Here is a 25,613-nt window from a genome sequence, read left to right on the forward strand (position 1 = left end):
GGGTCAGTAGCAATGTGTCAGTTTACACCTCAGCTGGGTAAAGCCTGGAGGGCACGTAACACGGTGTCACGAAGTTGTATTAACCACACTCTGCCTTTAAGGTGTCTTCTTGTACCCTTCTCCCACCAGCACTTTTAAGTGATGCAGGAGACACACTGAGGCAAATCACAAGCTGCATGCCAACTGCTGCACATACTTCTGATTTTTCTCAAGATAAGGTATAGAAAATGTCTCTTATTGGAACATGAGGCCATAATTGATGCTAGAAGGGAGCCGGCAGGGCGCTTGCAGGGTGCTCACACGACCCCACCGCTGGTCACAGTAGCTCTGGGTTTCGGTGGCAATGTGTTGGGCACAGTGCTGCCTGCCTGCCCGCCTGCTTGCCTGGGCTGTGCTTGGCCAAGCAGCAGTACACCGGGGCAAGATGGTCTCACAGGCTCATGCGTTGCCCTGAAAGGCCATCATCTCTCATACAGGTCACTCTCCTTCAAGCAGTACCCTCTTGCTGCCTAACAGGCAGAAGGAAAACTTGACCTCTTACTCATATGAAACCTGTGGCTGAGCCTCAGGCAAGCAAAATCAGGGTTTCTACTGAAAATAGGAGCGTCATCTTTATGCTTACAGTGAATTATTTCAGTTTCATTGCTTACCTGCATGCTGTTGCTGCTCAGACTCTACCTGGGCATTCAGTCTTCCTCTGCTGGGGAAGGCAGTGGCAGCCACCGAGCCAGCTGCTTCCTAGGTGCCTCTGGAGGCCCCTGCTGCTCAGCCTATTCCTCTTCTGAGAGAATGAGCACTGTGTGATGCTGCATAACTAAAACCCATCATGGCCTGTGAGGCATAATTGATTGGTAAGTCTGGGTTGGTATCTCTCTTTCTGAGGTTACTAAATAACGACACCCTTTCCCAGCAACAAATGCTAATTGATGGATTACTGATAATGGATCTTCAGATTTGCATCACAATGAGAACCACATAACTGGGTGAAAAAAATTATATATACATGCAATTAAACACACGCATGCAAGCACACACAGTGTCATCTGTCCTCCGTACCAAATGCACAGCAGCACTGGGTGCTAAAATTTGCAATGAATTATTTATATGATGAATTATCCCTCTTTCTCTCCTCCTAGAATATCCAATTGCCCATTTCCATTTTTGTTTTGGAAAGATTTATTATTCAGATTTATTCACTGGATAGCTTATTAAACATTCCCTCCTCTTTTTCTCCATAATACATAACATGCAGCATATTTCCTGGTAGCACCTATCCATCTGCTCTAGTAGGGGCTCTCGGCATGGTGAAACCGTGAAGAGCGCAACTGTTACCCAGACAGTTTACAGTCGCCTTTGTGAACCAGTTACAGATGTTCCAAATTTTGGATATTTATTTGCTTCACTTGAGTCAAAACAGTTTCAGCCCCCAAGTAAATGATCCACAGCTACAGAGAAGGATTGCGACTGCATGTGAATGAATAATTTGGTTCTCATCAATATTTAGCGTGCAGCTCTTGAAATTGCACCCGTTTCTGCTGGTAAAACTCAGTTCCCTGGAAGTGTTCGAGAGGGTGGAAGGAGAAGATGAATGCCCAGAGCCAAGTCATTTAGAGGTTTGCTGATCTTCTCTCCCTGAGAAAACAGTTTCTCAGTTTTGCCACACCAGCTTGAGGAACAGCATTTTGCAGTCAAAGACTTCTCGCCCTGCGTGTTGTCCCTGCCATGCCTGGGACCTGTTCCTGTAAAGACTGTACAAACGTGAAGCATCTCTGGATTCATGGGGTAGCATTTCAATACCAGTTTCCTTGGTGCTGGGTTAGTACCGGGGACAGTTAAAGGAGTCACCAACTCACGGGAATTTTCCATATTTTGGGCTCTCATTAGTTTCCATTTAACTGGCTGCCCTAGTGTCTCCCATGCATTCACGTAACTTTCAGCATTTAAATCCCAAACCCACCTTCCATATGTGTGTTTAATATTTTTGTACCTTGTAAATTCTGAGAATGGAGGAGCTTGTTCTGAAAGGGCTTTAACTGTTATGCTTTAAATCACGACAGAGATTTACAGTTGTGATAGAGGTGAAACTGCAAGCATCCAAAAAAAGAGTTATCTGCGTGCAGAGGAGCCGGTCTTCACATACCTCGGTAAATAATATCCCAGGGATGTCATCTTGCTTCCCCTGAAATCACAAACAGTAATACCCTCTAAGAACAATAGCACTAAAACTGTCCTCGGGATAAAAATAATCGGTTTGCCTGTGTGTGAAGTGCAGAGCCTCAAGAGCTCTTCGTCTGGGTAGCAATATTTTACCTCTAATGACCTCAAACCAGAGCCAGCCATTTTTGCAGGCTGTACTGAAGGCTGTTGTGCCACGAATCGTACCCGAAGGTAGCTGCCTGCCTTCACCTCAGCATATCCCCCTCGGCTGGCTCCTGCACACTCCAAGGGCTTGGGGGGAAACTAGGCAGAATGCACTGGGGTTTCTTTACTAATTTTGGCTTTCTTATTTAGTCAGATTCTTCCACTTTTTGGATGATTGAATCTCTGCATCTTCTTCAGCGGAAGAGGAGCACGTGTAGTTTGCTGGGATTTTTTTTTTTATCGAGGTGTTGCAGTTGGAGGCAAACAATCCTCTAGAAAGGAAGAAGTCGGGATGCTGTGTGCAAATACCAGGTATTTTTAGGTTCTCCTTAAACATGTGTAAACTAATGCTCAACTTCTATGTCTTTCCTTCCTTCCCCAAACTCCTACCCTAGAATCTATTTGAAAAGGATCAATATAGTTGTGAAATATGTAAGAATAGAGATATGAAAACAGAAGGATAACTGGTTGGGGCTCCCAGGGGGCTCTTTTTCTTAATCCTGGGTTTCTTTTGGTGAACTTGCATTTTTGAGCAGACCCTTGGGCAGATTGCTTGCTGGCTTGCTGTGAAAAACCCGGCTACTATGTGGGTTGACGGAGTGGGAGGTAAGTGGCAGTAACTAATGGCAATTAGTGGAGGTCTGGACAGTTATGTGTCCCTGGAGACATGAGCTCTTTTGGGGGTTGTGGCTTCATAGAGTGAAGCTGATTGTGACCGCACAGAACATGACAATTTGCATCCCTCCACCGAGGCTTTGCCATCAGATTTGTTCAGCAGTCTTTTGAAAAAAATGAGGTTTTATTTTGTTTTCGCTGCCCAAATCTGTTGAAGTAGTAGGGAAGGAATGATTACCTTCAGGGAAATTACCCACCAGCTGCTGTTGGTGATAATTGTTTAATGCTTCTGTAGCACTTGATGGTGTTAGGACTGATGCGCCAAAAAAGAAGCAAAAAGAGAGAGGGCTTTGGTTTTAAATGGCCAAGGATACTTTCCACCTTTTCATTGCAACTCCCAGGTAATAGTAAGAAAAATGTCCCTCGCTCCCAGAACCTGAAAGCTGCCTCTGATCGAAACGTAACGAGGGAGAGAGTGAGAGGTTGCAGTTGGTAAATTGCAGGCGTGTTTACTAAATCCCATTTCTCACGCATCCCTGGCCACCTCTCCCGCATCCATCGCTGTTGGGATGTTCCGCAGCATTCCCTCAACCCCAGCCCTTTCAAGCAGCGGCTGCGTGAAAAGGAGAAGCGGGCGCGCTGTCCTCCCCCCGCCACTTTCTCCCACACTGTGCCCCGTCCCTCCGAGCCGCCCGTCCCGACTTTCGGGCAGGATAACGCTTCCAAGATGGATGTGGAGTTCCACCTCACAAAGTCGGCCGGCGCTGCCCCTGCGCGCCTCTGCCCAGGGGGTGGGGGGTGAGGGACCCCCCCGGGGCGCGGGCCGGGACTCCCCGCGGGCCCGCCCCTCCGCGGAGCGGCGCGGTGGCGGGGCGGAGCGGCCGCGCCCGCGGGGCACCCCCGCCCGCCCCGGGCGGCAGCAGCGAGACGCGCCGGGCGCCGCCGCTCCGCGCCCCTCCGCGCCGCTCCTGCAAAGTTTTGCCGGCGCTCGGGCGCCCCGCAGGTCCTCCCGGGAGGCGAAGCCGGGGCCGTGCCCTCACCCCGGGCGGCGGCGGGTGCCCTGGGGGGTCCCGGCTGCTTTTCCCGGGGTTGGATTGTTTTTCCTCCCTTTTTTTCTTCCTTTTTTTTCCCCCGCGGGGAGGGGTGGGGAAGGGAAGGGGCTATAAAGCGCGAAGGGACTTGCGGGACACAGTCCCCGTTGCAGCCCATTCCCGCCGGAGCCTTAAGTAGACACCCGCACCCCTGAAAAAAAGAGCCTTCTCCCTCACGGGAGGACAGGACAGGACAGGACAGGACGGGACGGGACCGGACGCCGCAAGGTAAGCACCGGCCCCGGGGCGGGGGAGCGGGGCCTCCTGCGTAGCCCCCCCCTCCCCAGTTGCCGCCGGGACGCTGGTGCGCGGTGCTCCCCCCCCCGGCTATGGGACCCCTCGGCCAACGCGGGGCGGGCGTGGGACGCGGCCACCCCGGCGCGGCGCGGTCCCCCCCAGCCGCGGCTGCAGCGCAGAGCCCCTCGTCCCGGCACTGCTCCGCTGCGGGTTCGCCGCGATGCTGCCGTGGGACCTCGGCGTCCCCTCGATTCCCCTCTCCCCTTTGAGGTTTGGGGGGTTTTCTCCCCGGTTTTGCTCTCTGTCAGCCCGCGGCGGCCAGTGCGCCGCAGCCTGGGCTGCCGCCGGAGCCTCAGTTCGTCCTCCGGCGGCCGGGCGCCGCCGCTGAGCGGGTGTGCGCCAGGCAGGCAGCGGCTCCGGCTTATCCAGCACCGTACGTTGTTCTTGGGGGGGGGAAAGAGCGTCTACCCAGAAAAGTAGACAGAAAACTCAACGGTGGGTTGTAATTAGTGAGATTTGCTACGTGCAGCTTGGGTCGTGATTTTATTTCGACAGCGTAGAGACGATGGCTACAAAGCGTTTTTTATTCGCTTGCAGATATAACTTTTATGTATTTAAACCTTCACAGTTAAAGGCTAGTGCAGATCTTTGAGAAGCAGTGATTCTCTGAGTGTTTTTGTTCTGGATGTGTCTAACACTTCAGTGGTAACGTGCCCCGATTCCCCAGAGCCGTTAGCTTGGTGCCGGGGGTGAGAGGAGTCTAGTCTGTGCCGTGCTGCCCAGGGCTGCTCAGGAAATCATCCCGGCAGACACCTACCTGGGTGAGGGACCTGCTGCAAGGCTGGTTGCAGGGAGCAGGTTTCGAAGCTTGTAGTGTCCCTTGGACTTTCCCTCTCCACCGAAGGGTCTGGTTAGCATCTCGTTACAATCTGCAATTAAAACGCTTAAGCAGTATCGCTGTTCTTGTGGCTTGACTGAGCTGTAGGAGACAAGGTTAGAGGGGAGGCAAGGTCCCCAGTGTAAATACACAGGTCTCCCTGGCGCGGCCGGCTGTTTGCGAGCAGACAGCGGGCAATGTTCAACGACACAAGTGTGGCATCGGGTCTCCGTTGGAGCATCCTACAGTCAGGCTGTGTTGGCAGCCCCATCCAGCAACATCTTAAGATGGGCTTCAAGGCTAGCTGTACCAATTTCATGCTTGGTCGAGCTGATGGAGTTGTATCTGTGTAAAACTGGAAGAGATGAGTGATTTGAGGGTGAAATCCTCCCTGGGCAGTTGGTGGTGAGTGATTTATACACTAGTGACCCTGGCGGGGCACTGCTGGCTTGGCCAGAACCTGCTTTCCGTAAAAACAGTGCTTGGGTGTTAGACATTGTCGGCACCCTTGCCGTGCTGTAAGGCAGTAGGGAGAAAAACTTTGTGATTCAGTTCAGCCTACTCTGAAAATCGCTGATTCTTAGCTATTTTAGGAATGGCATTTCAGATTGCTTCTTGTCAGGAACGCCTCATAGTCGCGGCCTCGCTCTCCTACCTTGTAGCAAACCACATACCTGCAAGAGGAGAGCTGTCGAGGTCAGCCTTCTAGTACCACTAGAAGTCCCTGTGAGTACTTAGAGTAACGTCTAGAATTTAAAACTTGTTAATATTTGAAGGAGGAGAGGACTTTTTAAAACACTGAGATTTTTGTCTTATACTTCGACCACTAAAAATGTGATGAAGCAGAAATGTGCAGTAGTGCATCATGTGTGGGTACTGTATAGATGTATTTGGAGTACCCTGGCTGTGTTTCATCCTGCTATGAGGCAAATGATACCTGTTCCTTGTGGACTTTCTGTGTCAGCAGATAATAAGTCCCTCTTAATTTGAAAGAGCTTTATGATACCTCTGAGAAATTCCTTCAGCCCTTGTCACAACTCCATGACGAGGACTGCGGGTGCACCACGCTGTCCCTGTGGAGGGTGGGCACTGCAGCGTGTCATCACAGCCCCGCATGTCCTGCGTCTGCCCCAGGCTGTGCTGTGCTCTGCAGTGCCTGTGCGAGGAGCCAGCTCCTCCCTGGCACCAGCCACCCCTGGCAGGCGGTGGGTGGCACACGGGTGACATGGTGTCACCAGCCAGTGCGATACCTCAGGCCCCAGCCCCCCGGGGGAGTTTGGTGCGCAGTTGAAGAGGGAATGTGAGCACTGTGTGGGATGCTGATCCCACAGAGATTAATACGGGCCCCGGTTTTTGATTTTTAAGGAGGTTGTCACAGAGGTGAGGCAGAACTGTGTAGGATCGCCCCGCGTGCCTGTTTTGTTGTGGATGACTACTTCGGAAACGCCAAGGCAAAGCGTTTAGGTTTCCCCAATGTTTATAAATACAATATGGTGCAAACTGTCAAGCAAGCTGTTCAAAATCACATAACGCCTGTGCTGCCTTCCCTGTTCGGCTCGAATGCCTTCACCACATACTCGGCGTTCAGCTGACGTTTTAAAGCTCCCGGCACACAGCTCCGGCCCATCTGCCGCGGTTTTTCCAGTGCGCCTCTCCTCCTCCTGCGAGCTGGGCTGGGAATGCAGCGCTGCGAGCTCAGTCAGTGCTGCAGCTCCGCTTGCACCACGACCTGCTCCTTGGAGCCCTTTGGTGCTGCGCTGATCCCAGCCAGCTTGGCGAGAGCCTGGGCTGCTCCGAAAGGTCTCTCTGCTTGTATGCCAAAACCATGTTTAGGGGCAGAAATGGTGTCTTCAAGTCCACTTTGTCCTCCTTAGAAGGTTTTTCCACCCAAGGTTTATCCACCTTAGACTGCCCTGGGAATGAAGGAATAAATCCCTTCCTGGGAGGTGCCCTGAGAGCTGAATCTACCAATGGGTGGGTTAATGGTGCCGGGGGATTAGGGGCTCATCTTGGCTGCAGTGTAGTTTTGAGCTTCCACCCATGCAGTGACCTTCTGCTCCCCATCTCATGGCTTCAGTAGGGCTGGATGGAGTCTTTGCTGGGTGTTTTGCTGTGGAGCATGCCAGGGTCTCCTGCTTTAATATATATAAAAAGATGAGATGTTTATTAAACTCAGACCCTGCCTTTTCTTGTACAATTTATGTTCTGAAAGGCTGGTGATAAACAGTTTATTAAAAAGAAATCCTGATTTATTTCTGCAAATGGTTACATTTCAAGCTGGTACCAAATGGTTTTGTGGGAGACCACCTTTTATGCTTCCCATGGCAGTTTAAAAGATTGCTAGGAAAATAATCCAGAATTTAAGTAGGTTTGGATAAAGGCAAGCCAGGACTGTACGTCAGGGTATGGGGCGCTTTTATGCAGTGAAGCAGCAGATTTTACCACAGAACATCTGGGTACTGGCTTCAGTTACAGCACAGATTTTAGTGGGATAACAAGTCTTGTTTGGTTTCGCCTTCATTTTGAAGTCACTAAACTTTATATGAATAATAAAACTGTAAGCCCATTACTTCACTATTTTCCAGGGGCTATTTCAGTCCTCCTTCAGGGTCTTGCCTCTTTCTAGAGCTGGTTTTATTTTGTTTTACAAAGTGTGTATATATCTTTTCAGTCCCCGCTTGCTTTTGCAGGAGGCAGATGCACTAATTTGTACTGATGGACACACCAGAGATGTCAGGTTTCCATTCGGCCTTGCCGAACATGCACCTTTTCTGCATTAAGGGCAGTCTAATGAAAACGGCACGTTTCTCAGTCAGTGCATCCAAAGGGGCTCATGTTATTCATGTGGAAGACTATCTAGCTGCTCTGGGCTACCAGTTCAACCACTAGTGAGAGTTAAAGTAACGGAGGAAGTTTTGCTTTCGGTTTGATTAGAAAATGCAGAGAAGGGTAGACTTGACGGAAAGAGGGAAGGGCTGCCTCCTTTGTGTGAGAAAACAAGTTTGCAAGCCCTTCTAAAAGGGTGCACGTACAGGTAGGAATGCCCAGCAGCATCAATGATTATAATCTTGACTAATTATATATCAAGAAATCTGTGTTTAGAATATAAGGCTTGTGTGAAAGTGTATAGACAGCCCATAAGACTAATATTTACCATGCTTGCGGAGAACCCAGGGTGATACTGAATGCTGACAAGCTCTGTATTTTGGTGCCACTGACTGTGACTGGAGTGAAGGGAGAATAAATCAGAATTATGTTAAGGGAAAGAGAATATCTTAGGTAAGACCAGTGAGAAGGGACATAAGCACTGCTTGAGCTCTGCTAAATACAGAGTGGTGCAGTGAGTGAGCATCACCTTGGAGAAAACGCAGAGTATAGAAGCTGTGTTCGCTGCTCTTTGTTTTACACCGTGACTGCGAATACGCTACTCCTATGACAAAAATCTTCCTTATATCAAATAGAAATAGTTTCTGCCTAAGAGAAAATGACTCAAGCTAATGCTCATGAATGGGTGGAAGGAGCTTTGAAGGCTGAGGAGATGTGTTTGAAAACTTTTACAAGATGTCATTAAGAGAGGAAGTATTTGCCCTTGGATTGGGAAATAGGTCAGGGTAATAAATCATAACTCCAGGAGAATGTGCTTGAAGCTGGAAATAAGAGGGAGAGAGAAAGTAAATATTAAAAAGAAGTTTGTTCTTTCATAATTAATTTTCTAATTTGCAATATGCACTGAATGGGAGAAAGGTAAATGTTAACACAGGGTTATAACAGGAACCAGCCAAAAATCTCATGACTGCATAGATGGCTTCGATTGCACGCTGGGGAAGTTCATCAGTTGCGCGGGACATGTCAGAAGCAGGCAAGGTGTGATCTTTTTCAGTTCATGTGTGAGATAGCTGACACTGTAACCTCACCAAAAACATTATGAGCTTCTGGGAGACATTTTACAGGATGGGTTTTAAATGTCGTTTGAGTAATCAGCAACACAAGTGGCTCGAGAAGCCAGTCCCCAGTTCACGACTGCTCCAGTAAACAAAAATATACCCGAGTTACCAGCGGGATGCAGGTGAGTCCTTTGCTGACCATCTTTCATGGGCTGCATCCTTCCACCCGGGCCGGGGTGAGTGCTGAGGTGACCACAGCATTTTCAGCATTTCTCTCAAGAGCACGCAGGGCTGTTCAGGTTTCGGCTTGAATCAGGACCACTCTGGTTTTAGGGTAATTAAATTCAGTAGTTGGAGAGATGTTTGTTGCTTGTGTGACAGCTGAGATAAGAAGCAGTGGGTCCTTACTGCGAGCACCTGGAAATCTGAAAAACAAAAGGCAATAATTTATCTTTCCCACTTCATTCCCCCCTCTGCGGGTCCGGATATGAGTGCCCCTCCAGCGTGACCCTCGCACGCTCGCAACGTGACACACCACCGAGGCCGACACTTCCCCTGTGATTTACAGGGGAAAAGCATTGTTCCTCTAATTGAGCGTATTGCTTTCTGGAAGGGTTTTTTTTTTTTCTTTTTTGATTTAAGGAAAAGTAACTTTAAAGGGGTTGAAACTTTATTAGGGTGTGAGAAAACCGATGCTTTTCATCTTCCTCACTTTTAACTTGCTCAATGCCAAACCAGAGCAGCGCTAGACCAGCCACTGCTCCTGCTGCAGAGGCTGGTGGGGAGGCCGGTGAGAGGTGCGACGGGATTGCGTGTTCTCCACACACGCCTGCAGGGATTATTAAACAGGAGAGATGGTTTCTGCAAAGCAACCAGAACAGCGTGGAGCCGTGAGCGTGCTCTCTCTCTCTCTCACTACTTTGTTTAGGTGCAGCAGATTTACTGCTAATTTGTTTATAGTCAAACAGTCTAAACGTGTCTCAGCGTTTTGAAATCCAGAAACCTGATGCAAATTAAAGCGTTTACAGATCGGGATGATGACGGTGCGGGAAAGCCAAGTGTCTTGGAGCTGCCAGCTGGTCTCTGGATGTGAAGGAAAACATCAGTGAGCAGCGTTAACGGTTTCTAGTCCCCATTCCTTCTCTTCCTTTGGCTACTAAATCTGCATTTAATTCCCCGCAGGCTTTTTCTCCCGGGTAAGAATTACTTACTTGAGTATGGTTTGTAGGACTAATAAGATCTTATCCTTATTTGGGGAAGACCCTAGGGGCTCTCTCAAACTGATTTTTCTGTAACGAGAAATAATGAATAAAAATCTAACAATCCTAGGGGGTATTAAAGCTACAGTTTTGTAGGGAAGATTTAATGTCAGTCAATTAAAACTTCTATAATCCTGTTACAGTACAACAGTCGAAAAAATTTCGTACTAGTAAAAATAAGTAGGTTCATGTGAACAAATCTAACTTAACATTTGAATTAAGCAGGTATTTAAAGCAAGGGTATAAGACATCTCTTGCAAGAGTGTGATAGCAGGGCAGCAGGCTCAGGGAAAGAAATGTACTATGTTAATTTATGGAGCGTGTTCTAATTCCCACTCATTTAAGACAAAGCAATTGCAAAGTGTTTATAAGAAAATCCAGGCAATGAGGGCTTTAACACAAAAAAGCAGAATTCATACACATCAGCGAGATGTACTTCCAATAGGTTAAAACACAGTTCTGGCTCAGCCTTTTGCTCCCTTGGTTCATGGCCATCCCCACTTGGCACTACGGGCTTGGCGTGATTTTGTTCATCCAGGGACTGTGTGGACCCTGACTTATGGCCCTCAGTGAAATGTGCATGTGGGGAGGATAAAGGAGAACCTGGGGGCATTGTCCCCACAGGCAGAGCTCCCTGCCCAGCTCCAGCCCAAACCCCTTGGGCCTGCTGAAATGCCTTGAAGGGGACAAAGGACCAAAGAGCAGATTTTTTTTTCTTTTAATTACAGCTTTTTGGTTTTTACAATGCAGCATTAACCATGATGTTGAAATGACACTTTGTCCTTTAGCAGTAACTCTCATCCAAGGATCTTGCAGCCATTTCCAGTTGCTAGCAACGGGACATCCCCAGAAGGCAACACTGGGTCCCACGCCACAGCTCTCACCACATCTTCCCTCTTTGGGAAAGGAAATGCCCTTGGCATGCCTTTCAGCCATCCTTGAGTACACAAATTCCTTTTCTTCTCTCCCCTTCCTTTCTCCCCTTCCTCTGTCCCCTTCTTCTCTCCCCTGCTGTCAGCCAAGGATGTATGGTTGCCATAAGAAGGCTTGAAAGTTTTGGGGTTGTTTGGATGTTCATTCACCCATGACAGCCTGACCTATCTGCCTGTATGGGTTCCCTCTGCTTTTGTTCGCAGTAACTAGATAAAGGACTAACCTTTTGCCTGCCAGCCTGGACAAATAAACACTGGCCCAGCGGTAGAGTGGAGCTGAAACTGACCCTTTCAATAATCTGATTTTTGAGATCCCTTATCACAGCTCCGCAGTTGACCCTGGCATGTTTGAAGCTTTTGCAGCACATCCCTTTAGAACATCCATCTTTTTGCACTTGGGAAAAGACTTTTCAGCAGAAGTCCACTGTTTAGAAAACCCAGAAAGTGTTAGAAAGCCACCCTGAAGACTGGCAGCTCCTGAGCATGCTCTATCCTGCTTTGATATGATGAGCTCGTGGCTGGCGAGCACTGGTTGGACTTTGAGGTGTCTTGTAACCTCTTCAGACAGATGCGTGTGTCAGCTCTGACCATAGGCCCACATGTGGCAGCAATCTCCATAGCTGTGCCACATCTCTCTGGATATGTACCGTTCTGCCCCTTGGAGGTGAGTCCTTTCACTGCCGCATGGCTCCTTAGCCCTGGAGAGGTCCAGTGGCACTGGGTGAGCAGCTCAGGGCAGGGATGTGGGCTACATGCACCCATAGCTCCTCCAGCACATGGCCACGCTTGTCCTAAATCTTTTGTCTGCTTCTGCATCAGCCTTGAGTAAGCCATCCCTGCACTATACAGGTGCTCTCCTCCTGCAAGGGTCCCTGCCCCTCATGAGCATTGTGTGTGCTCGCTGCTGTCGGTTATCCCGATGGCTAGTGGAAGGATTAGGAAAAGGGGGATGGAGCTAACAATTTTCACTAGTTTGCTGAGTTGCTCTCCATAGGAATCTGTGTCTTTTTTAAAGCAGGGTGCTAAGGAAGTAAATGCCAGTAAACAAAATTTAGCCAGCCTGAGCATTCCTGCTTTTTCTCCTCCCTACCCAGGTAGCGTACGGAAGTGAGCATGCGGAAGAGTCAGTTTTCTGACTGACACCCAGGAGAAGCGGTGAGGCTGATTGTCCTCCCTGTCATGTGGTCCACTTGCAATGGGCTCTCGTGTGCACTCGGCCTTGGAGAAAGTCACCAGAGCTAATGGTGTGACCCAGAAATTGTGTGCGATGCCTTCTAAGGATGGTGGGGATCAGCTGGGGGGACGGTACCCATGCTGAGCCTCAGAAGGTCTTTGCTGCTGTAACCATGGTTGAGGTCTGCCAGCTCTAATGCTGAGCCTGCTGCTAGAAATATGTAAATATCAGTATCTTTAGCACTACATTTGATACTTTCCATTTTCAAGCACTTGACAAATGTTTACGTATTTTCAGCAACCCTTTTCCAACTAGGGAAAATGAGACACAACATCTGTGAATTACCGTGATGTGTTACAAATCATTATGAGAAAGCACCTTACGGGTTCATTAAGGACTTGTAGGGCCTAAGATTTCCTCTGCATGCCTTTAAAGCTGAAGGCAGATAATATAGAAGCTTAACCCAGTTTTGGACAGTAGGTTCAATCAGAAAATATTGGATTCTGATGAGAATTAAAGAATTGTAAAGTTTTGGGGATCACCTACCAGCATAACATGTATTAGTGTGGTTGTAAGTAATATGGGCTAGACCCTTGATTTGGCAGAAGTCATAGTTTCTTTGAAGTCAGCTGAGGATCTGGATTACATGATTCAGGTGTAGTTAAAAGCAGCACAGGGACAAGATTGGAAAAATACAGGAAAAACGTAATAAAATAGAAATAACTTTTTTCCTCTGTTCCTATAAGTTGTATTTTCTCCTTAAAAGGCAGCTATGCCCACCACTATATCCTTGTCCCATATCTAGGTAACTATGACTGTTCCTGCATTGAAAAAAATCTAGAATCCAACTTTACAATTGCATTTGGTGCCAGATGCCTGTTACAGTTTCTGTTTGAGTTCCCGTTGCTGTGTCTTTGCTCCAAGACACCGCTGCAAACTAATGCGGGGTCAGAGAATCGCCTCTTGGGCATGAGCACTGTAATAGGGATTGTTATTGGAGCTGCTGTCTTGCTTTGCTCTTCCAGCTGGCGAAGAGCAGCTCTTCCAGCTTCCTGGAGAGCTGCTGCTGTTACTGTCCATGCTATTGCAGGCATTACTGGTCGTTACTGCTTAGCCTGGAAGCACTGAGAAACCCTAGGCAGTAAAAAGGAAGATACAGTAAAATTGCAAATGGGAATTTCTGCGTAGCTGGTGCAGGAAGACTGTGTGTGTAGAGGTAGGGAAGTGGGCAGGAATACTGATGTATTTGGGCTGGCTGTGGTTTGTAATCCTGTGTACATGTGTGGTGGTGCTCCTGATGCCGAAGCAAGCTGCATGTCTGATGGAAGCCGAGGGAATCAGCCTCTGTGCACTTAGGAAGGCTTCAAAGTAGTCAGCGATTTTCCCCTTTTCAATCTTTCACCAAAAAGCAGAAGGGAAGAAGCACGTAAGCAATTCCAGTGCGCTTACGGCACAGCTTTCCGCAAACCAGGAGTGCTCTGGCCGTTGATGGAGCTGCCAAAGGCTCGGCTTCCCCCTGCTTGCGCCCTGCAAGTCAGGCCGGTGACCTGCAGCCCCTCGTCTGTCAGTGCCTCTCCCGCAGCTCCCTGCTCTGTTCCAGCCCCTTGTTTTCCCCGCTTTAACAAGCACCTTGTTGGCTGCGGGCAGCTGCCAGGCCAGCTGTATTCCCCAGACCCTAGGAATGGCTCAAGCAACTTTAACTCCTTCAGTGGTTAATGCAGTTAAATGACTTTGGGTTTATGTTTTAGCGCTTTCCAAACTTCTTTCTGACCCTCAGCCACAAGCCCCAGTGGTTTGAGGATGCGGTGGCAGGATGCACGGACCCCAGTTCTGTTCCTGCTGTTTATCATACCCTGACACTTCAGTCATCCCTGCTTCTGGCGGGTTTTGGCAAGGGCACTTGCTCATAATGTCATTCAGAAGTATTCCAGAGAAACAGTGGGAAACTCCGTACCAAATACCAACATGCTTGTGTTGGTTGTAATTTGTAATTGTTCATATGTTCCTCCCTGCTAATCCCCTTGCTGAAATTTATTATGGAGAGGCAGTAACGTGCACACAGATTGCTGTGCTGAAGGCAGAATGACTTGGCCAAGGAAAGTAGCTATTGTTTTATGATTAAAGGAAGGGATTATATTGGGATTTCCTTGAACAAGGAAAGTCGCTGCCCCACTTTTATTGCTCGTAACAAGGGGATAATAATTACTTTCCATTATAAAACACCTCCAGATCTTCTGATGAAAGATTTGTGGTAGAGCTACATGGCATTTGGGGTTGGTTATCTTAAATGGCCTGGAGTTGTGCAAACTAAGATTTCTCTGCTTTCTCTTATTTCTCCTACCGGGGCTCAACCCATACTGACACCATGGAAAAAATTCCCCTTCTCTGAGCAGGGTGTGTGACATGAGCTTTTCCTCTGGAAGAGCCGGTACCAGTCACCTGCCCTGTGATGCTTGCCTTCTCTGGGAGCAATGTCCAGCCACTGGGGATTTTGTATGGGCTTGGGAGGATGAGCAGGCACGATGGTAAGGACATGGGGCAGCCTGTGCCAGAACGGCCAAGGGAAGTGGAGTTTGGCAAGGGGGGCGAGTCACTGGCTGGCTGACACCCAGTGCTCCAGCACATCGCTTCTTCCCGCGCTGCTGCCATCCTTTCGCAAGGAGAGCTAGGAGAGAACAACTGAGCATTGTATAGGGGCCGCTGGGGACACGCTGTTTGTTTGGTTTTGACACTCGGCGCTGAGCCGCATGGGTCGAAATGGCTGTGAAGGAGGGAAGCGCTGGTATGTGGTCTCTGATTAAAGCAAGAAAAACTATGAGGCATTTCCTCAAGTGTCCCAAATGGCATCTCCTGGCTCAGCTGTTTTCTGAAGCATCCAGCTACCACCAGCTCCAGGATGGCAAATTCAATGTAATCAGAGTTGAATCTGTTTCCACTAAAAGTGGAAAAATAAATAAGGCTCAGTTTAGAAACAGAATAGTCCATGTAAAATTTGATTTTTTGATACTATATCTCCCTGAGTATGTTTGCTTTTCAACATGTCTAATTTGAGACAGCTCTGCATTTTACAATGTTACCCCTTTGGAGTTAACCTCACCCCTAAGTTGTAGTTCGTTGCCACTGTTGTTCATTAAGATTTGGTGGGAATGTACCCTTATTTCTTCATACCTTCTTATTTTTACATAGTTGGATATTTTCCCCTTGCCACTGTGATTTGCTTTGCTAAAACAATACTCCCAGCAAAGGAGAATTGCGGGTTGAACTGGAATTGCAAGAGGCTGTTGGTTAATCCACAGATTATTGACACGGTGGACCCTAAATGCTTCAAAGGCACCATTATAAGCCATCACGTCCATGCGTACTTGAGGAGCTTTAATCCATGGATTACAGGTCTGTAAATGTTCTTGCCCTCCCAGTCGCAGCCGCTCCTGTCAACAGGAGCTCCCATGTCAAGCCAGATATTTCTCTTTAAAAGCCACGGAGACAGCACTACTGCATCCCTGTCGGGGCTGTGCTCCTCGTCCCACCCTATTCCGTAGGGAAAGGCCTTAGGCTAGTGCACGCCACCAGTGGAGGGGCTGGCTGGGGCTGCGCTGGCCAAGCTCCTGGTGAGCAGCCCTGCATGGCCCATGCTTTTACTCAGGCACGAGGCAGGACCAGACAATAAGTTTTCAAGAGTGCTGCTTTTGAAAAAAACCAACCCAAAAATCCAAATGAAAAGCATACCAAACATTTTCCAGATCCTTTAGGGAATAGTAAGTATTAAATACCAGGCCTTCCCTTTTCCCCCTCTGGTCTCCCCCTAAACCAAACAAAGCAAGCAGCTCTCAGTAAGTACTTAAAATTTCAAAGGCATTGTTTTGCCTTGTTTGCACATCAAAAATAACTAATTGTATTACAGTTGGAATTGGTAGGTGCTTTTAAACTCCTCTGTTGCTGAGGTGATAACTCTGTGTGCTGAGGTGCATTTATTTGTGTTACACATCTCTGGAAATGAGGTGTATAATGGAAAAGCTCACAGTCTTTTTACTTGCTGCGTTCCTATAATAAGTCGAAGAAGTCACACAATGCCCTTTTATTTCTGGACTTAAATCACATCAATAAATCTACAGATTTATTATGAGAAGCAGCATGGGTAATGTAAACAACAAAAAAAACAACCAACCCAACACACAAAAATAGGACGTGAGGACGGAAAAAAGTGAACCATCCGCACACTAAAAAGGCAAGAAATGCAAGGCAAAAGCACTGTGGTAGGCAGTACCTTGAAATTATCCTTGCTAAATTACAGTCCTGCACTTTTCACGCTCTGTAATTAAACATTAGGGTTTATTTCTTCCAGATGCATTTGCTTCAGGTAAACCCTGATCTCTTTGTTTTGTTATTGTAAATCCTTTACAGGTCACTGTGACCTGCAGACAGTTAAGAAGTAAGGCAAATGATTTCCCTAGATCGAGGCGCTTGAAGCTGACTTGCTGCTAGCACTGGCACTGCACGTGGCGAAGCCAATCCTCTTGCTGCCTTTTGGTGGAGGGTAGGTGTATCTGATGACATTGAGCCTTCCTGGCAATAAATGCACAGTGAAGTCTGAATAGGAGGACACAGCTGCTTTGATCTCAAACCAAAGGTATTCTCGGCTTGTTTGGGTGAGTTCTGTGGTGGGATGTAAAAAGGGAGCCTCCAGTACCTCATGGGGTACATCCTGCACAACTGCTGTATTTTGCTGGAAAAGTGTTGCTTGGAGCAGACAGAAACTGCTGTAGGCTTGCTCTGTGAAGTAAAAAATGAGATGATTTATCTGCCCCTGAGACCACCTGGTTTTGGCTTTGGTTGAGGTTGTGCCTGTCCTGGTGATCACACAACCTGCGGGGAGAGCCCGCGAGGTGCTGCCGCAGCTCCGGCTAATTTGTCCAGACTTGGAACATAAGCCAGGTGCAAATCCCGTTATCCTCTCCACTTCTGCTTGTAATTGCAGTTTATCTAGATATTACTAATGAGTCTTTTGTAGAAATGAAGTTTGTTATGCAAAGATCTTACAGGCTGGGCAGAAGGCTTGCGTAGACGGGATTTTGGAAAGGCTGGGTAAGGCTCACTGCCCAAGTGGAAACCATTAGAAAGATAGGAATGAATTGTAATCATCATCATCAAATCTGTGATCTGATTTAATGATAATTTTCATGTATGTGCTTACAGCTTAGACTTATAAAATGTCCAGACTGCTGCTTTTGTTTGTTTATACTTTCTGAAGGGAAAAAAGACCAAACCCAAACCTCTGGCAAGGTGGTAAAATCCTGAGGTGTTTAAAATAATTTATATCCCACTCCAAATGTACAGCATGCTTTTCTCATCTGTTGCTCTATTTAGATCAATACATACAGGTTCATTAAGTACTTCCAAGTACCCTTCCAAGGTGTAGCTGTTGCTGCTGGAGTGTTTGTGAAGGCTGGGGGCTGCTCACCTGGGGACAGGATTGCCACCTTCCAGGTCAAAATAAAAGGGAACTGCGGCCACCCGCCACACTCAGTTTAGGTAGAATTTGGGGAAAAAGTGAGAGGTAAAACTGGGCCATTAGAGGGCAGTTTTGCAATCCTGGAGAAGGAAAACGGTGCTTATTATTTCACTTAGGACTGTTTATTTTGGCACTCACTTAAATTCAGTGATAAACAGCAGGCAAATCCTCCAGTCAGCAGGAATATATCAATAAAATATTGACTCAGAGTTTAAAAGAAAAGAAAACAAGACAAACTTGTAGAAAAGGGAATAAATGGCATTTAGGAGGTGGCACAGTCTGGAGAAGAAAAAATCACACAACATATTTCACGTAATTGGTATGGTTTCACAGTGCAGCACTTCGGCCTCAGCTTGTACCTGGCTTCTAAAAATGAAGCATCTCGGGGAATGGCACATGAAGACAAGAAAACTGTTGGAAGTTTGAGGGCTGGGTGGGAGAGCACCAATTCATGTGCTCACATGAAGCAAGTACAGTTTCTGAGAGAGACTGTCAAAGTCACTGCCCAGTGCTGAACTTGCCCAGAAAGAAACATGGGACAAATAGATGAGTATTCTGCTTTCCTCTTGGTGTTTTGCATGAGCGAGCTATAGAGGATTTAGCTTAAAACTACCAGATTATAATGACTGTGCTGCAAAAAATACATCTGTTTATTAACTGATGTGAAAGGATGGTGTAGCACTGACAGCACGCTTCCCAGAAACTGTGAGTGAGTTTTGGATGCCTCTTTGCTGTTGAGGTGTCCCACTTTTGGAAGTGTCGTGCATGAAAATTGGGGCTATTTTAAGCCTCCAAGGTTTGGATATATGAAAAGGAAAGTACTCAAAATCCTATTCATTTGTAAAGGAACAAGGATTATAAAAGTTTTCTTTTTTAGTAACAGCTGTCAACTTTGCAAGGGATTTCATGGATGGGATGGGCCAGTGTAGCCTGCCCAGCCTGGGCAGGAATCACAGAACTAACCTTAATGAGTCTTTTGTAGTTATGTTTAAGCCAAAATACTTTTACAATTAGATGAAGAAATCGGGGACAAATCTGTACCTTGTCTCTGTGCTGCGGCTGTTAACAGGGACAGAAACACTGTCTACAGGAGTTTTTCAAGTGAATTAGCTAGTGGAATTACTGAAGAAGTGAAGCTCAGCCTGGGTAGTCCCATAATCAAAAATCATTTATTTTAACAGAGGTTACATTGCACTGGAACTGTCTGTGGGAATACACAAGGCTGCAATTTCAAGAGGTTCATGCGGAGGACGCTGTCTGCAGAAAGTGTCAGAGTTTGTTACCTAACCAAATAATCTGCTGTAACTGTTGTGATTAAGTTGGAAAGAATTTCTTCCCTGTTGGCCAACAATAATACTTGAAAAATCAATAAACAGCATGTTAGAGCACACGGAACTTGTCCTGTGTTGTGTGAGAGGAGGTTTCTGCTGACTTTGGTGACTCAAGTCAGCAAGTATTTTGACTTACGATCTTTGCTCCCAAAGGTCAAATGTCAGCAACTTTGCCGATAAGTATCAACACTTCAGTCTGAATTTGAGGAAATATGTCTGTTGTCATCAAAAGCTAAGTCAGGACCTGGCTGGGATAAATTTTGACAAACGCTGGGAACGTTAAATCAAGATTTAACTAGAAGTAGCAATCGCATGTCTTAGGTAAAGCCCTTTCCTCCTTTCCCTTCTGTAGGGCAGAGCACTGCAGTGACCTGTTATTAAAATATCCCAAACAGTAATGAAGCGCACAGTTTGAGACCCGTGAGTGCTGGACATGAAGCATTACAAGCCCTGCAAACAGGGAACTGTGGCCATGTGTTACTGTCACCAGGTTATCGCCGAATAAATAAGGGTGCAGCCTTCTCCAACTGCAAAACAACTTTTGGCAGCTGTGGCAGAGGCAGGGCTGCCCTGCAAGACGGCGGGGCCATCGACCGGCGAGCTCACTGCAGGGCTCCCTGGCACGCTTGCCCCTCACGCTCTTGCAGCGGGCACGGAGCTCCTCCACGGCCTCCGTGCTGATCTGGGACGGGACCGCGGGGGAAGCTCTGCCAGGTGAACCTCAGGCTTTTGCTTTCATCTTTCCTGTGGTTTTCCACTCAGGAAGGGGAGGATCTGGCTGCAAATATAGGAATACGTGGTGGGCTGGGTAGGGAGAAAGCTGAGGAAGGCACAGCAGTCCTTGGTGTGAGGGACAGCACGAGCGAAAGGAGGTGAAGATAAAATTGCATCCCGGCAAGGGAGTTTTCAGTACGTGTCACTTATGGCTTACAGTTACTTTGAGGTTTATTTCATGCTTCTCCCCACAGCCAGTGGCTAACACAGTTTAGGTAATGCTCTAACCTCTTTTTTTCCCAATTTTAAAAAATGTTATCATTTAGCGATTTAAACTCACTGTACTTGTACTAGAAATGGGTTTTGTTTCCCCTTTACCAACCCCCCCCATACCAGAGCCATTATATATGAGATCATCTACTGTATTGAAAGGAGATTTCCAGGCTGTCCCACTGTATATGTTAGGGTAGTCATTACTGACCTAGTTGTAGACAAAATAATGAAAGGCTGAGATTATGAATTATTATGCCTAATTTGTAAGGGATTCTCTGCTTTTGTGTTTTGCAATTCCCATCAGGCTTGAGGATTAAGCCCTGCTGAATTGCATGCTAATACCAATGTGCTTTGAATATGCGTCGGTTTATATCACATGTTTTCCTATTCACTGTTTTTATAAAGAACAATTTCACTGGAAATATTTACTTTTCAAAGGACTGTTGGAAGCCCAACCAAAAGTTCCTAAGGAAAGTGGAGCTGATACACTCTCCATCTGCTCTGTGCTTACTGCTGCTCCCGTGTCCAGTGAGCTCTGTTTCTGGTGTGGCAAAACGTCAAACTGTAGTGCTACCAAAGCACGTGGAAGGCTTTTGTTCTTTGTTAAGGAGGGCGAGAGATCCCGATGTGAAAGCGGTGTGCGGGCTTGCGTTCGGTTACAGCTCAAGATGGAAGAATCTCATTTACATGGTTGATCCAAGTGCTGTGACGATGGAAGCTTAGTCCTTACAGTCTGTGTTCCTAGTGCTTGTATGGCTCTACAGGGAAGGTGCCTGCAAAACATAAAGCACATGCGATGTTGTTACAGGTTTCCGCAGTAAATCAGCCCACAAGGGCCGCACCAGTTTGCAGCTAGCTGAGTCAGCGCCTGCAGGTCACAAATAGGCCGGTGCTTCACCGTGGTCTCACCCACCGGTGTGGGACAAGCTGGTGGCAGCTCCCGCTGCACGTGGTGCTGCCCTTCTCAGGTGGGACTCGCTGTCGTTGCTGCAGGATGCTCCTGCTGCGCTGCCCGCTGCTCCTGCTGCTGCTGCCGCTCAGCTCCAGGCCCCAGAAGTTACCTACCAGAGATGAGGAGCTCTTCCAAATGCAGATCCGGGACAAGGCATTTTTCCATGATTCATCCGTCATCCCAGATGGAGCTGAAATTAGCAGTTACCTCTTCCGAGACACCCCTAAAAGGTATTTCTGTCTGGCCCAAGAGAGGAAGTTGTACTTTGAAGATACCAGCTTTAGTTGCTGGGTGTTTTGAAATAAGAATTAGATCCAAACCAGAAAAACACAAATGCCAGTCTTCTGTCTGGTGAAATAACTAACTATGCGAGCTTCCATCCCAATCTGGCCTCCCCGGCTGAGGGTCTGTCCAATTTATTTGATTTCTGGGATAAGCCCAGAGCTCCCACAGACCGCAGAAATTCCCTGAAGTGAGGCCACTAACCATGTCTGTAGGCAAAGGGAGCGGGAAGGAAAGTAGAAACTACAGGCTTACCCCACCACAATTGTCTCTCTTCATTATTTCATATTGTGCTTTAAAGAAGCAATATAAGCCAGTCTGGTCTGAACTCCACGCTTCCCAGCCTCGACCCTAAGGGTCAGAAAGTACTGCGGTTAGACTGGGAAGGCCCCAAAGAGTTCAGGGAAGAGCAGCATTGCCACCTTCCTCCTCATGTCACACACGTCCTTCAGCCTTCGCCAGTGAGAAACACCTTACAATAATTGACAGGTAGTGCTTAGGGGGATGCAGGAGGACAGCGGAATGCATGTATCTATCTTCTAGGGCCCTCACCTGGACCTAGCATAGAATGTGTGTCCTGCTTGGAACAGCATATCCCTAAATTCCAGGGCAGATCCTGTTTCCCCCATTTTTAGCTTTGTGACCATTTGTGCTGTATATAGTTAGCGTAGGTGTAAAACATGAAGCTGACAGAGGGGAGGACAGGAGGCCAGAGACTCCTCTGCTGTGTACCAAAATGTTCGTAGGGCAACTACCCTCGCTTCTTTAGCTCTTGCTCACCAGCCTGTCCACATTGCCTCTGCACATGCTTGCCTATAAGTAGCACTTTTGTCTCTGTTGCCCTATTAAGATCAAACTCAATCATGTCAAGTCAGTCCCTGCCAGTTGGCTGCCTTCAGGATTTACTGACATATGGGTCTGTTAACCTTCCTCTAGGTATTTCTTTGTGGTTGAAGAGGACAACACTCCTTTAGCAGTGACAGTAACACCATGCGATGCCCCTCTGGAGTGGAAACTGAGTGTGCAAGAGCTCCCTGAGGAAGCCAGTGGAGAAGGTTCAGGTAACAAACCATTGACAGCTTCCCTTGCACCTTGGAGACCTGCTTTTCTCAAAGATTTGAAGCCTCTCAAACCTGACAAGGAAAAGGGCTGTAAAAAAGTAGAAGTAAAAGCTGAGGTTATAGTTACAGAGTGCACTGGATGCTGCCACAACAAACTGTTTGCCCAGAGTAACTTGGTTTCATGGGGGCTTTGCTGTGAGCTGTGTACACAGGATAAGAGCTGGAGAGACAGGGCTGGCATTGCAGCAGGGCTGAGCTCTCCCCTTGGAGGGTACTTGTCTATAGAAATGGAGCTTATATGGAAATAGCCATATAACTGGCTCATATACTCAAGAGAGAAAAGGTCTTTGGTTTCCAGACCCTCTTGCACAAGTGCTGAAATGTCCTACACAGCACATCGTATGGTGTACGCACCTTTGGCCTCTGCTGTATTCAGGCACAAAATTTTAGCAAGTCCAGAAATGGGCAGTGGAGCCAGTTCCCCCTGGGAACTGCACATTGGGTGCTTGAAGGTAGTGGTACTTTAGTGGAAGGAATTAGCTACTATTCGCAAGACTCTGTTACTCCGTTAGTAGTGGTCAGGTGCAATTTCTATGGCATTTGGTTTTAACCTGAGTGCCAAACCGATTTCCCTCTCTGATTTGATAGAAGTATTCCTTTTTCATCTCACTTTTGTATTTTATGTAGAAGTGTCTGTTAGAGTTTTATTTTCTCATATTCACAGATTGTGTCTCTATTGTTTTTCTTTGCTTCTAACCTAGGTGAACCAGAGCCTCTCGAGCAACAGAAACAGCAGATTACTAACGAGGAAGGCACAGAGCTGTTCTCTTACAAAGGCAATGATGTTGAGTACTTTGTGTCCTCTAGTTCCCCATCTGGTTTATACCAACTAGATCTGCTGTCGACAGAGAAAGATACACATTTTAAAGTGTATGCAACCACTACTCCGGAGTCGGACCAACCTTATCCTGAATTACCTTATGATCCCAGAATCGATGTCACTTCTCTGGGACGTACAACAGTGACACTGGCGTGGAAGCCAAGTCCTACCGCCTCCTTACTGAAACAGCCCATTCAGTACTGCATAGTCATCAATAAAGAACACAACTTCAAAAGCCTCTGTGCTGTTGAAGCCAAGCTCAGTTCTGATGATGCCTTTATGATGGCTCCAAAACCAGGTCTGGATTTCAGTCCATTTGACTTTGCCCATTTTGGCTTCCCCTCAGACAACAACTCTGGCAAAGAACGCAGTTTCCTGAAATCGTCATCAAAGTTTGGGCGCCAAACACCCTCAAAGCCGAGAGTTGACCTCCATAAAGTTTGTATCGGGAACAAGAACATCTTCACAGTGTCTGACCTGAAGCCTGACACGCAGTACTACTTCGACATGTTTGCAGTAAATACCAACACTAACACGAGCACCGCATACATAGGCACCTTCGCCAGAACGAAGGAGGAGGCTAAACAGAAAATGGTCGAACTGAAGGATGGCAAAGTTACAGATGTGTTCATCAAGAGGAAGGGAGCCAAATTTCTACGGTTTGCTCCAGTTTCATCTCACCAGAAAGTCACCTTCTCCGTTCATTCATGCCTGGACGCTGTTCAGGTCCAGGTTAGAAGAGATGGAAAACTTCTCTTGTCTCAGAACGTGGAAGGTGTGCGGCAGTTCCAGCTTCGGGGAAAAGCAAAAGCCAAATATCTGATTAGGCTGAAAGGAAGCAAAAAAGGTGCTTCTATGCTGAAGGTCCTGGCTACAACAAGGCCTAACAAGCAGTCGTTTCCTTCTCTTCCTGAAGATACACGAGTCAAAGCCTTTGACAAACTCCGCACGTGTTCTTCGGTCACAGTGGCGTGGCTGGGCACTCAGGAGAGAAACAAGTTCTGCATCTATAAAAGGGAAGTGGATGACAGTTACAATGAAGAGCAGAAGAAAAGAGAGCAGAACCAGTGCTTGGGCCCAGATACAAGGAAGAAATCGGAAAAGGTTCTCTGTAAGTATTTCCACAGCCAGAACATCCAGAAAGCAGTGACCACAGAGACAGTCAGAGGCCTGCAGCCTGGCAAGTCCTACCTGCTGGATGTTTATGTGATAGGGCATGGTGGGCACTCCGTGAAATACCAGAGCAAACTGGTGAAAACAAGGAAGTTCTGTTAGTGCCCTTGTACATAGAAATATATGGAACTCTGGTCTGAACATTATGCTACTTCCAAGTATACAGATTGACTACTTGCACAGCTGAGAAGTTGTGACCTGTATTTGTACTGTGTAGAAAAGATATCAACTTGTGTATTTATGTTTACATAAGTAATTGTTTGGAGGAACTGAGGCTGGGGCTCTCCAGTGGTATTATCATGTGTCCGGTGACCCACATGTGATGCTCAGTAGATGTCCAAGGTAGCAGGAAACCTCAAAGGAAGTGGCACTCCTTTGCTTCCATATTGCATGAACTGCTTCTAAATTATTTTATACTTCAAAGGCTGAAATATATACATCATTTGTCCACCTTGTTCCTCACACACAAAGCTCACAGATGTACACCCTTTCTCTCAGTGTAGATGGTAGGGTTTCTGTAAATTATTTTATAGAGTCTTGTTTTAAATGTTTATGTTTCTATGATTGTAAACTAATAAAATATCTCCCCAATAAAGTACAAATCTAAACTGCGTATTAACTGGGCTGCACATGAAGCAGTTTCATTGCTAATGTAAATTCTTACCTAGCTGATTTTCATGTTTAAATACTGTATGTATTTCATGTACAAAGTTGCCATAATGTTATATTCCTGTACATAAAATTAAAAATACTAGATTATATATTCTTTCATTTTTCTTGACATTTGAAGGGGGCAAACAGACCTGGGGACAGAAAAGGAATGCCGAAACTTGAACTGAACTCAGCTAGGATGTACCTCTCTTTTGTTGTTGTTTGGTTTTTTGGGCAAGGTGGCTCAAGTCCAGTAGAACTACTGATGTTACTGAGTTAGCTAAAATCTGCAAGGGAGCACAGGCTGTGGAGGGAGGGGTATTTGTGGAATACTCTGAGTCTACAGTGACACAAGCT

General features: G+C 47.0%; 1 protein-coding gene across 2 annotated transcripts; it reads left to right on the top strand.

Annotated features, from left to right (window-relative positions):
• Window positions 1-2,089: 2,089 nt before the first annotated feature.
• On the top strand, window positions 2,090-25,366 carry NDNF (neuron derived neurotrophic factor). 2 transcript variants are annotated; one of them, XM_030480505.1, is made up of 5 exons: window positions 2,090-2,144; window positions 2,512-2,673; window positions 21,251-21,439; window positions 22,428-22,552; window positions 23,314-25,366. In XM_030480505.1, the coding sequence occupies exons 2-5, from the start codon at window positions 2,654-2,656 to the stop codon at window positions 24,705-24,707; spliced, it is 1,728 nt and encodes a 575-aa protein (XP_030336365.1). In that variant the 5' UTR covers window positions 2,090-2,144; window positions 2,512-2,653; the 3' UTR covers window positions 24,708-25,366. The 2 variants fall into 2 exon arrangements, with proteins under 2 accessions (XP_030336365.1, XP_030336367.1); XM_030480507.1 differs by lacking the exons at window positions 2,090-2,144; window positions 2,512-2,673 and adding an exon at window positions 4,104-4,295.
• Window positions 25,367-25,613: the final 247 nt, after the last annotated feature.

The sequence above is a fragment of the Strigops habroptila genome, chromosome 3, assembly GCF_004027225.2.
Source record: "Strigops habroptila isolate Jane chromosome 3, bStrHab1.2.pri, whole genome shotgun sequence".
In the NCBI taxonomy this organism is placed as follows: Eukaryota; Metazoa; Chordata; class Aves; order Psittaciformes; family Psittacidae; genus Strigops; species Strigops habroptila.

Excerpts from the sequence above, each read along its gene's own strand:
- NDNF (XM_030480505.1), top strand. The coding sequence starts at position 2,654 with ATGCTGTGTGCAAATACCAG. Across the intron at positions 21,440-22,427 it reads TTCCGAGACACCCCTAAAAG|GTATTTCTTTGTGGTTGAAG; the intron begins GTATTTCTGTCT and ends ACCTTCCTCTAG. Across the intron at positions 22,553-23,313 it reads AGCCAGTGGAGAAGGTTCAG|GTGAACCAGAGCCTCTCGAG; the intron begins GTAACAAACCAT and ends CTTCTAACCTAG.